Genomic DNA, 13,222 nt, shown 5'->3' with positions numbered 1-13,222 from the left:
ATTAAATAACCTATCTATGTATATATTCCCAAATAAAACAGGTGATTGTTTTTGTTAAAAATTTAATTAAAATTACAATTATAAAGAAATAATGCATGTTGTGATACTGTCTACTTGCAAATGAAACAAATTACGGTCTCATCCTCCGCCATAATATAAGTTAAATAGCTATGCAAATACTCCACCTTCTGCCTATGTGTCAGTCTTTTAAACGCTTATTACATTACCCAAGACCAAATCAACAAGGGCCCCGAGTCTTGACTCAGGCAATAAAAATGGCGCTCTAATTAGGGGCCATGCCCTCCCAGTTAACTACTGAGAGGGCATAGCCCCTAATTAGAGCGCCATTCTTGTTAACTTATATTTAAGGCGCCCAAATTAGGAACCCTAACTCCCTATCTCTTATTATTTATTACACCTCCATTAACGGTCCTTTGAAATTGGGTAATGTAAAGGTGAATCCACCATAGTACGGGTTCTAGCGTTTTGGCCACTTACAAAGTCTTTTGACTTTGTTACAAGGAAACTTATTTCATCATAGTAATGAGATTTGGAAACGGGATTAGGAAGGTGGAGAAATAGTGAATAAGGGATCAGACGAACATGGGCGTCACTGAGAGCGTAGGGTTGTCACATGATTTTGTAGGTACCGATGCCGACGACGTTTTGTAGACATATCAATGCATTCATATTCATCACAATATTCTTATGCTATACTTAAATAACCTTTGTATATAGTGTGTGCATAGTGTTGCGGATTGGTGTATCGATTATGTGAGTATGATTAAGAAATAGACATAAAATGCTAAACAGTTCTGAATTTGAGGCGTTCTGGTTGAAACAACAATAAACACAGCTACTGTTCGATATAATTTTTTAAACAAGGAGCACAAGCATCAATTCTTTATTGAATGCCGCGTACGAGTGCGACGACCCACTCTGTGCGACGCGGGTACCGTGGGAGATTATACGAATGAGCAGCGGGCATGCATGAGCATACACACAAGTCGCGCTGCTACTTGAATGGAGTTACATTACTTGTTTAATTATACTTTGTCCACACACAGTGCAATCGTATTTTGTGGGAGGTCTCGAGAGAAATGTAGATATTCATCTTAGCAAGTTGAATATAGAATAATCAGCACTTCGCCGAGATTGAGATTGAGATTCGTCGAATATTTGACGCTTGTATTATAGTTCATGAACTACGAACTATTAGGAATAATATAATCCCGACACTGACCGACATGAACTAGTTCGTTTTGGACGGTTTTAATAGTTCATCGTTCTTTTTAGTTCAGTACGAACTAGGAACTGTCTGCGTTGATAGTTCACCTGTCTTTTATTCAGTAGGACCGGTGTGAGCGGGACAAATAGCGATCTTTCATTACTTTTAGTACAAGTTCGAGTGGGATGCACGATTTAACGTTGCCAGCTCGTACTAAGGGTCGTATTCTAGAAATCTACTCAATGCTCAATTCATGATTTGAGTATGGTTTAAAGCACTCGAAATCATACTCAAGTCCCTGCCTAATGGCAGGGTCGTATTTCTAGTGCTTGTGTTGCCAGTGCAATCCTGACTTGAGCATTGAATAGAGTTCTAGAATACGAGTTCTAGTCTCTAATACGTATCTACATTATGTATACATGCAAGTTTGCAAAAAAGTAATATTTTTGGTAGGTGTGGTAGATACCTGTATGCACTATAATATCATTGTCTGTATATATAATATCAACCTACGTGTACGAGTATATGAAATAGTTGTACCTAAATATTGATTTAAACATACCATTCTAACTAAAATTCTTATTTTGTAAAAAAAAAAGGATATTTAGTTAAAACGACAGTCTTTGAACCTGTAAAATATGAAGGAAAATCGAATAGTACCGATTCCATACAAATAGTATTTTTAAATATTTAATACAGTATAGTATTGACCTCATAATACTAGAAATCCGTAATAGTTCATGTGAATAAAATTACTAGTTTAGAGCGTTCGTTCAATGTCCGAGCAAGGATAAGACGAACTAACTAACTAAGGAACTGGATGAACTAAATGAACTAGAAGACCGACCTAGATTAGTTGACCGATTGAACTAACTAGGATCGCTCCCTTTAAGGACCGATCAGGCATAAGTCTAGAATATTTGGTACTTCGTGCAAATCACTGTTGGCGGCGCCTCTACTTAAGACATTTTTTAACTTAAGACAATTCGTATGTATGTATGTACTGAAAGTCATTGTGTACAGTGCTTTATTCGTAAACGAACATGTTAAACCACGGCCGCAGTGAGCATAGTATAATATCATTGCACCGCCGTGTCAGCCAACAAGTTAAATCAAATTTTTTAGACTAGTTTTTAGGGAAACTTCGCGTGAATTTTTTTATGTAACACGGAGAACCTTCAGTAAACTATATATAGTTTACTGATGGTACACATAAACTTCTATTGGTTGAATATTAAAAGAAGTTTAAAATTAGTAGAAGAGGTAGTTAGATATATTTTGAATAAAATACTTTAGCATATGAAAGATGAAAGAATTATTATCGATTTCATTTGTATTAAATATAATATAGTTAGTACAATTTCTTTTCGTAGCTGCGATGTAGTTTAAAACTGTGTGCGTATGCTTTGTTTTATTGATTTTCTCCATATAATTTTCTCTGATGATTTAAAATTACATTTTGTGCAATTTGTGGAAGAACTGGCAACATCTTTTTTGCTTTTTTTATTTATTAATAATTTTAGCTTGGATACAAGTACTTTGAGCCATTTCTTCGTTTAATTATGTTTCTGTAAATATGGCCGCCACAAAGAAGATAGGCAATTTGAGGCGGCGTGCTTGGATTGATTTTAGTTCGGGATTCGTATAATTTCGCGTTTTAATCTTCGATTAAGGCACAATAGCACTATCCTATTCCACGTTAAACTAGATTTCACAAAATAATTGAAAGTCAAAGTAAAAACGACACTTTTCCCTCTAAAAGGCCCAGAGCGAATCCTCTTTTTTTTCTTTTGGTTTGAAAGCTCCTGTCAATGTTAACTGTCATCGCAGCAGTTTACAAACAAACAATACCACACGGCAATACTTATAATTTCGAATTAAGCTGCAATTTTGCAAAGTAATGAATAGAAAACGTAATAAAACCTACGACAGAGTTATGTCTCGCGTATTTAATCCTTCGCGGACCAGTTTCAAGTCCAATTCTTGCGTGACACGGCATGAGAATCCTTCGTCTATACAAATTGGCGCGATAGCGTCTACCTCGAATGTTAGTTCCGGTGTTTATAGTGAATTGCCTCTTGTATTAAATGATTATATTCCTGAATCAAGTAGCGAGACTGTTCAAAAGTCCAAAGTCGTGAAACCTAGGCGAACTCTGAGGTCTATGGACACTTCAAAGTCTCCTCCTCGAAGTGTGTTCAGGACTGCTAAAAGCGATGAAAGACCTCGCGTGATCAGGGTGCCCCACTCTACTCCAGCTGTGGTGAACCATGATAACGAGGGCTGGTCGGAGTTGCATGTTAAGCAATGTTTTTCCAGTAGATCACATTCGAAGTTAAAGGAATTAAAAGTAAGTTAAACAATTGTTTACGTCACTGGAAATTAATAAGATCGTACAGTCGCATCGGCCCTAAAATAACTGTACCCTGACCGTCTATTTGGTTATGAGTAGATCAGTACCTATTAAACTAACTTAACCTGTATGTAACCTGTGAGTAATAAAATTAATTTTGGTATGATTTCCTTGTTGCACATTAGTGACGTTTTAGGAGATTTTTGGGCTGATCTTTAATTACATTACGTAAATACAAATTTCAACCAAAAAACTGGAATTCCTTTACACTATTCTATTGAATGTGTAAGAGGCTCTCAGAACTAAAAGGTCAGCTAGAGTGTCCAGAACCTTAGAGCATTGACTGTACCAATATCCTTATAAGTTCTTAGTTTATTTCTGATCTCTATATAAAGTTATTCCTATTACAGGAGGAGATAAAGGCGTTTAGGGAGACAGAAAAGATTATGAAGCTTCGCAATCGGCTTTACAAGAAATGTGGGGTGGTGTTGGATGATACTGGCAATGTGGCTGAGGACAAAGCAGTCCAGGCTGACGTAACTGGTGAGGAAATTGAATATACTAAAAATATTTGATATCATTTATGTGAGATTGTAAATGTAGGGCTAGCACAACAGGTTGCAACTTGCGCAGGAGCGACATAAAGCGTGAGAATAAGAGTTTCTCGCGTTTTATGTTCCTCTAGTCGCGCCCTGTCGTGCTAGCCCTACTGAGGGTGTTTGGTGTCAATAAGTAGCCCCAATATGATCTCGACCATATGATTTTGGTTGTTGTAGTCCTTGAGTTTCCTCTGGTACATAATAGCGATGGGCGAGTCAAGGTATTTCACTCAGTTAACTCGAGTTACTCCTGCAACAAGTCAACTCGAGTTACTTTTTGGGAACTCCAGCTAACTCAGTTTGGTTCCCGCCGAGTCGAATATTTCATTCATACAGCGCGTCAACTGTTCATTCTCACTCGGTTGGTTCGGCGACCTTCGCCACGCTCGAATCGCAATCGGCAGGCCGACCGTGCCTAACTCGGTGAATCGTCGTTCGAATTCTACTCGCGACTCGCGGTTGCTCTGTCAGACTACGAGTTGAGTTAACTCGAGCTGCAACTTGAGTTAGCAATTACATCAACCTGAGTAACTTGAGCTGAAAGAAATACAACTCGGCCCATCACTGGTACATAATCACTTATAAGTTTTAAATAAGTAGTTAGATTACAAGACAAGAGTTTTGCCAAAACAGCACATGACCTAGTTTACTGTACTTACATATTGAATGATTATAGAGGGCAGCACAAACTACTAGTAAAACAACTTTATTGCATTTTTAAAGAATTATTTTGGGAAGTGTCCTTCCAGACACAATCTTTTATTTTAATATTGTTGTTTTTATTATTATATATTATATTATATTTTTGTCAAATTTATGGTCTTTTTGTAAGTCCTTTAAAACAGTACTGGAAACCTGCCCATGTTCTTAGTATATTACCAGATGTAATTCAAACTACACAGTTATATAACATTGGTTGTTAGGAGCATTATAGTAAACAGAATTTATATTAAATATAAATAAATAATTGACAAAATTACTACAGATAGGGTAAATTAATAGATTACATTATGGAATCTACAAAATATGCCAACTAACTCTGAAGACAGAAAGAAAGAAAGGTTGAAAAATATTTATGGTATTATTACATGAGTCAAGTCGGTTGCAAAATGTACTAAAGTGAACTATTGAGTGAAGTAAATGAAGTCTCCTTTTTTGCAAGTTTGTAATGGTTAACATTGTGGTTTCGAGTTAAAGCTCCATCTAGTATCAAACATTTAGTTCCATGAGTCGCCACAGATGGCGTTAGTAGTAACAGAATTAAATATTTATGGTAGTTTTCGTTGAAGCCTTCTTGGCGGTAAATTGACTTTGTGACTTCAAAATTATAATAAGTTGATTATTTGTTATCTACCAGTATAATATGAGAAAAGTAATAAACAATGAACGAGAAATCAATGTTCAAAGAAAGGGTACGCATATTTCCGATGTATTTCATGCGGCCGAAATAGCTCAGTTGGGAGAGCGTTAGACTGAAGATCTAAAGGTCCCTGGTTCGATCCCGGGTTTCGGCATATGTTTTTTTAATAGTTTTTCTTGAAGCCGACCATTTTTTTGGACCCTGTAATTGTTAAGGCCCATTTAGATGGGGAGAGTTTCTCGCCTCGAAGATGCAATTAGCGAAAGAAATTGTACGATAATCGTATGAACTTGAAAAAATGTCATACGAGATCGTGTTTAGACAAGTTGAAAACTCGTAAGCAAGAATCTCCTTACTACATACACATTTCTCTGTGTAAACCATATACTAAATCTATGGTGTAAACAGTTGAGGAGGCGATTAAGTTGCTTGCGAATCTCGTATGACATAATCTTAGGCGAGATTTTAGTTCTTGCCTGAATGTGAACATTATGATACGATAATCTTATGGTGATTATTGCTTGCGAGAATCGCGTAAGATTTTTCGTCACGAAGCGTGCGATAAAGTCTCTCCATCTAAATGGGCGTATACTCATGTTATTTATGACACTAATATTCAAGTTGTCATTCATCATTCATGTCATCATTCGTCAAAATGGTGAAAATTCAATCGACTTTGCTTTAGTTGTTGGATGCCGTCTGTGGCCCAATGGTTAGTAATAGTTATTATTATTATTACTGTCCAATTGTAGTAAATTTTACGTTCTCTTGTTTCAGAAAACGGAAATGGAGAAAAAGACAGGTAAGTTCTGTAAAATGTAGAAGTGTGATTGATCGTTATTCTCTTTCGTACCTCTGCAGTTGATGCTTTTTTTTTATGATGTTTACTACTTTTCCACGAACTCAATTCCGTTTTCACATTACATATACGAGTAAATAATGTATATCAATTTGTGTCTATTTTATAATGACAATGAAAAACCTTTCATTTTCGATGTTATCGTATATCAAAATACGGTTCACTTACCATCAGGCACAAGAAAAGATGGAGCTGAACTAGTAGTGGCATGGTGCACATTTACTTGGAACAGAATGAAATTCTAGCATGTAGGAACTGGTCCATGTCGTCTCTTGAGTTATAAAATTTCTGTAACTAATTTATTTTCCCATGAATTGTGACTCCTCCATGGTCGCAGAGGACCCGGATACGATACCCGGTCCGGAACAAATATAGGATTTTTCAACAAGAACTTTGTTTTGTAAATCAAAATAAAACAATAAATTTTGATGACAATGATTCAATTTTTTATTGTATTAAAAAAAGTAAGGTTTGGTGATTATTAATAAAAAATGATATCTGATAGATGTCCACCATGACCACAATTACAGATGTCGATTCTTTCATCAAAGTTTTCAGTCACTTTTTGACAAAATGGTGGGTCTATTTCGTTAATCACTTCACGAATTTTGAGTTTTAAGGCTGCAATCGATTCGATTGGCTCCGTATAGACTCTGTCTTTAACATAACCCCTTAAAAATATTTCAGCGGTGTTAAATCACATGATCGAGCTGGTCACTTAGCGGCTGAATTTCGTGAAATTATGCGATCGGGAAATTTGGTTTGCAATAAATTTATTGTTTCGTTGGCTGTGTGACTTGTGGCACCGTCCTGTTGAAACCACATCGTTGTTAACATCTTCGCATTTCCAGCCGAATTTTCGAAAAAAACGGTCCGATGCCAACGCCACAAAAAATATCTTAAAAATGAATAAAAATTTGAATCATTCATCTAAATTTATTGTTTTATTTTCAATTACATAACAAAGTTCTTGTTGAAAAACCCTTTATTTGTATGGCCTACATTTATTTCTCTCGTGAGTTTGGATGTTATTTGTGATTGTCTATGTCTGTGGTTATGGCACCACGACCCAGCGTTTCCCTAGTGCGAGGATACGAGTGTGTGGTTATAATTGCTATTTTATTACTATGTTTTAAGCATCAGATTATGTCTAGTTTTAATCCCCCCACTTTGGTAACTTGAGATTTTTCTTATAATATCAAGTGGCGTGAAGAACAAGTCGTGCGCCTGATGGTAAGCTACACCCCTGTCCATAACAGTTGCAGTGCCGCTCAGAGCTTTAAATCGCAAAGATCTTAGGGGCACTGCCACTGCGACATAAGTTGACAAGTCCCATGTGCCTGTAATTTCACCAGCACCCTTACCATTCAAAACCGGAATACAGTAATGCTGACATTACTACTTAGCGGCAGAAATAGGTACGGACTTAACCTGGACGAACTCTTCCACAAGGAGCTCTACTGCTACTAAAAAACGTAATGCCAACTATGCCACGGAACGAACCAGCGGACAAACTAGTGTAGTAATTTCACAAACAAGTAATTGAATATCATGGCGGTGAAACATCCTGACATTCAATAAATTTAATTACAATATATTTCATAGTCAAACATTGAGAAGCCCAGTTCCAGTAGCGCGGAATAATAAAGCTATTTCATACATTTGGGCCGAGTAAGGGCCTTTTGTTACATATCATACATTTGCTATGCAACAGCGATTTCAAAGCGGTACGTCCCTGGACTAACTCTTTGAGATATTGGCACTATAGTTTTCTTTTTCTTTGAGAAATATTAATTACGCTAATTCTGCTTAACAATGAAACTGAAACTAAATAAGATATAAAAAACCGCTTACAGTGAGTTCTAGATATCGTTTAAACGATTCCAGATAATGTTAATTACTCAATTTCGCAAAAATTTCGATTACGTTAGGTATGATAAGGAGGTTAGTTAGGATAGTAATACAAATGTAGCGCGTTTAATTTACGATACTTTGATCCTATTGTGTCTAGAATACACATAAATATTTTTTTTATATCTATACTACGCAATCGTATGGGTGTAAATTATAATTTACCGTTCAGTCACTGTTCCGGAACTATTAAAGTTTGAAAAAAAATGTTAAAAATAAAAAAGTATTCTTTTTTAATTACCGTTACAGACAAAAGTTAGGTTACGAGAGAAAATAAAAAAAACGTTGCCATAGACAATAATAATATATAATAAACGTTGCCATAGACAATAATAATATATAATATGTAAGATCAGTGCAAAGTACTCAAAAACGACCTGAAAAGTCATTCATCCCCTAGTTTTCATCCTTAGAGGTGGAATGTTTTCTTCAAATTTAAATGAGACCACTTCTGAGGCACCCTCTTTCAAACAAAAAAAGAATCATAAAAATCGGTTCACATATCGTAACATACATACGTACAGTCGAATTGAGAACCTCCCTTTTTTTGAAGTCGATTAAAAATATACCATTCGTCTGTCGGTTAAATTTGAAAACCGTGTAACTCCGTTTTTGGACAAAATGCCTTTTTTACTTTTCATACGCCACATCCGGCAATTAAAGCTTAAAATATAATTTGTAGGCGTTTATTTAGTTACAAAGTATAGGCATAATCATAGATTATCTTATAATTATTTGTAGTCATTCTGTTTCTTGTGCCTACTCAAAGTTCACACCAATGGCTGTTACGAAGTTTATGAATTTAGCCGACGGCGACGTATAGTAACATTTATGATATTCGTGAAGTTACGTTAACATATATTATGTGATATGTTACTACTAATTATTTTTTATCAATTATTTTAACTGCAACTTGCAGAATTGTTATGAGTCGTTTAAGTTAGGCTCAATTTATATTACGGCGGAATGGAATGTAAGCGAATTTTTATAACGATGTCATATATAAGTATACATTATAGTATGTACAATGTCGTTACAGAAATTGGCTTCCATTCCGTTTTTCCGCAATATAAATTCCTTACCACCCTTTTCAATAGCAAAGCAAAACTAGAAACTACGCAAAACTAATGGAGTTTGCATAAATGTTTTAATTTTAATGTATTTATGTATAACTACTACTTTACGAGTCCAACTGTAAACGCCAGCCAAATATTCAAGCATTTTATTTATTTACTATCTATCTATAAGTTGTAAAATGGTGTAGAAACTAAATAATATCAAAACGTCTATTACAATTTCCTTATAGTCGACGTTAAGGAGGACGTAGGAGTAGGTTGGGATTGGTATAGCGTGTGTCGCGCTGTATAATTCTAACTTTATACACACTTGGAACTTGGTGGACTAGGAAGATTCTGTTCCCTAGTCCACCACCACCAACAAGTTTGATTCATGCGCATTTTAGTTTAATTATTAGATTATCACTCTCTATTTACCTTCCAAAGAGAACAAAAGAATATTCAAGGAGGTTAACAGATGAGATTCCCGAGGCGACTGCTTATTAAATAATTGAAATTCAATTATTTATTTAATAATTATATAGGTACACATCAAGAAAAGTATAATTATCTCTTTTTTTATTTCAGTGTAATGAATGATCTATGCAGACGAAACTACTACCCATTTGATGATTTCAAATATCATAAGAGTACAGATGCATTAACAACGAGTACATGTAAACCGAGACTTGAGGTCCAAAGCAAGAGAGGCACTATTTCGCGCGTGTACACATCGCCTCTTTAGCTCAGTGGTAGAGCACTGGTCTCGTAAACCAGGGGTCGTGAGTTCAATCCTCACAGGAGGCATCCAGAACAAGATTTTATTTATAAGTTTCATTGTTGTTTATAGTGTTTTTTTTAGTTTTCGGATGTTTGTAATGTTGCTTGAAATTGTATAGTAGGTACATTAATGTGTTCGTGTATTTGATTTATAACTGACCAAGTTTGGCACAAATTTGCTTGTGGTTTTACTCAATCAAAAGCACTGGAATAAATAGTTTTTATCCGTAATTAATTATATTATTGTGTACATGCCTTAATGATAATATATATTGTATTATTATATTAGATATATCGTCACTGACTAATATTCATGGAGGCAATTTACGATTACCATTTTGAGAAAAATATTTAAAAAAAATAATAATTTACAACACTGAAGATAGAACATTAAGGTGTGAATCCATACTATGGATGGCTGCTTTGCGGTCAAAATGTAACAATTACATTAATTTGCTCTACAGGGGACTGTGTAAGCACTTTCTCGTGTCACATAAACGTACCTGTGAACGTAAAAAATAGGCACTCTCCAGAATAAATAAAATAGGCCTCTTCCCTTTGTCCTTCTCAGAACACATGTTTTACAATTTTGAAGAATCAGAAAATGTACGTGTGAAATTTTTCATGCATTAAAACAAATTATTTAGAAAACGAATGCAAGCCGTAATTGATTAAACTTAATGTTACACATAACTTTGCCATCTCAGTCAGCCTTAACCATGGAATCTGTAAACGTCAGATAGTTCGAAAAAATAAAATTTGAACGATTTAAATCTGAAAAAAAATCTTCATTTTCAATAAGATTTAAAAAATCAAACAAATCTTTTAACACCTTCAACGACCTTAAACAGTCCTGCCTCGGAACAACCCGCATTTAAATTCCCATTCCTGTGGGATCGTGAGTGTAACGGCGCATAGCGGGATTATACTGTTATTGTACTAGGAGCTCTGTTTACGAGAACCTTTAGAGGTTCATTTTTGCAAAAAAAAACACCTGTTGACGTAGGTCGGGTATGAATTATTTCGCGGCAATTTTTGTTCCCACGCGCTTAGTCTAATTTTTTGTATTTGCTTAACACCTAATTATAATTAGAAATATAACGTTTATTTTTATGTAAGTGAAAATTGTTGTTTCAAATTTTAAATTGTTCTTGCTGTTCAAGAGTGGATAACTTTCTAAACAATACGATATAATTTATGTACTGTTTGTTTTTTCAGCACAATATCAAAATATTTAAAAAATCGCCCTCAGTTGTAGGGTTGTATGCGTTCATACATAAAATTTTCATATTAGAATGTTACGGATGCACGAATGGAACATACCTCTCAGAAATACCCTAAACACAATAAGTTACATCAATACAATCCATAAAATTTTGTAATGTCAATAGGTAGTGCAAGTTAATGATGATGCCGACATTCCTTTGACATCACCATTCTATATATTACATAAACAACGTACCTTAAATAGTAGATGTACCACACAATCATACAAATTAGGGATATAATCTAAGGAACTCCTTGTACTATGAACACCGGAGTGACGAAATGAACTTCAGAACTTCTGAATTGTTCAGAACACCCAAATTAGAAAAATTCATCTCCCAAATTGATACTGGGAATCGACCCCGCAACCTCTAAACCCAGAATGTTAGCCTCTGGATCACCGCCGCCATATCAATCAGCAAATCAATGCAGTTCATAAACCAATCAGACAAAGAAAGCCGTATGTCTTATTTTTTTTATGATACCGAATGACGGGACGAGTAGGTCGTGCACCTGGTGGTAAGCGACACGCCTTATAGATTTTAAGACTTTCGTGGTTATTCACTAAATGATTATCACTAATATCAGGTTTCTTACCACGGTATGACTTCTTTTTATTTTCCCGATATTTCGGAACGGTTGCACGCTCCATGGTCAAGGGCTGACTGATGGAGTCAATAAAAGGATAATCATTTAGCGACACGCCTGTCCGTAACAGTTGCAGTGCCACTCACAGCTTTAAATCTGCCACAGTGTCCGTTATCCTGAGACATACATTGACACGTCTAATGTGCCTAATTGTAATATAGTGTCATTTCAACAGCACCATTACCTATCAAAACTAAAACGCAGTAATATGAGCATTACTGCTTGGCGGCAGAATAGGTAAGGTGCTGTACCTCTCTGGATGAACTCTTTCACAAGAAGCTCTACTGCTACTAAAAACTGCTAATACTGGTGAAAATACTTGCTCTAAAAACATTGACCTACCAATAAATGGACGTCGGGTTCACGCTAAACAGTGTCCGCACCTGTAGGGCGTTAAAATTGCATACAGAGTGTCAATCGCGCAATAGTCTTCGTTTGTTCGAGTGACAGCGCGGTTGTCAATCATGCAGTACCAATATATGCAGTACAAATAATAACTTGTAAAAATTACTGTAGTAAAGTGTAAAAACAGGACTTTGTATCATTTTTTCACTAAACAAATATATTGTGTTATCATAGTTGTCATTTAAAAGTGTTATTTTGTACAGTTTCACAGTATTTAATTTATATATAACTGAATCTTAAATATAAATTACAAAAGCACACGAAATAATGAAATAGCTGACTGTCCTTTTTCTACTCATTGCATGCGCATAAGGTGGAAAGAGACCCATTATGTCAGTTTCAAGAAGCTTATATAAACTTATTGGTCATTTTCAATTGGTCGAACCACAAGCGATTGAAATATTTAGAACAAAGAAATTGGAGTTGCTTTCATTTTAATCCTATTTTTAAAATGATTTTTTTATTAAACGTTAGCAATAACTAACAAAATATTGTTGTACTCGTTTTACGGCATGGGATTTCCCTTATAAGTCAGGAAATATATTTGCCCGAAGTAACATTAGCTCGAATTTTCAAAGTGTAATTTTACGAAGATTACAAAACAAAAGCTAATTTTGTCTATGTAAAAAGCATCAAAATTACTCGAAAGCGTAACGGTTTTGTTATAAATCGGAATTACGGATATTTGAGTTTACGTTTAGTTAGAATATCGGTACATTTCTTATAGTACACGCTTATTTTCACATTTGTAGTAATAA

At 35.2% G+C, this 13,222-nt stretch overlaps 1 protein-coding gene and 2 non-coding genes across 3 annotated transcripts in view; all 3 read left to right on the top strand.

Annotated features, from left to right (window-relative positions):
- Nucleotides 1-3,164: 3,164 nt before the first annotated feature.
- LOC113239293 (probable GPI-anchored adhesin-like protein PGA55) overlaps nucleotides 3,165-13,222 on the top strand; it is a 168,999-nt gene continuing 158,941 nt past the window's right edge. Inside the window, exons 1-3 of the mRNA XM_026476214.1 lie at nucleotides 3,165-3,578; nucleotides 3,992-4,124; nucleotides 6,318-6,342. Of these exons, the coding sequence (XP_026331999.1) occupies nucleotides 3,165-3,578; nucleotides 3,992-4,124; nucleotides 6,318-6,342 (572 nt within the window). The remainder of the gene's footprint in view (nucleotides 3,579-3,991; nucleotides 4,125-6,317; nucleotides 6,343-13,222) is intronic.
- Trnaf-gaa lies at nucleotides 5,622-5,694 on the top strand. The gene has a single exon. It is a non-coding gene; the product is annotated as a tRNA-Phe (tRNA).
- Nucleotides 10,101-10,172, top strand: Trnat-cgu. The gene has a single exon. It is a non-coding gene; the product is annotated as a tRNA-Thr (tRNA).

This window comes from Hyposmocoma kahamanoa, unplaced genomic scaffold, assembly GCF_003589595.1.
Source record: "Hyposmocoma kahamanoa isolate Upper Pololo Valley unplaced genomic scaffold, ASM358959v1 114, whole genome shotgun sequence".
Taxonomy (NCBI): Eukaryota; Metazoa; Arthropoda; class Insecta; order Lepidoptera; family Cosmopterigidae; genus Hyposmocoma; species Hyposmocoma kahamanoa.
Note: the sequence above shows the minus strand (reverse complement) of the source record. Positions and strands in the feature narration are given on the sequence as shown.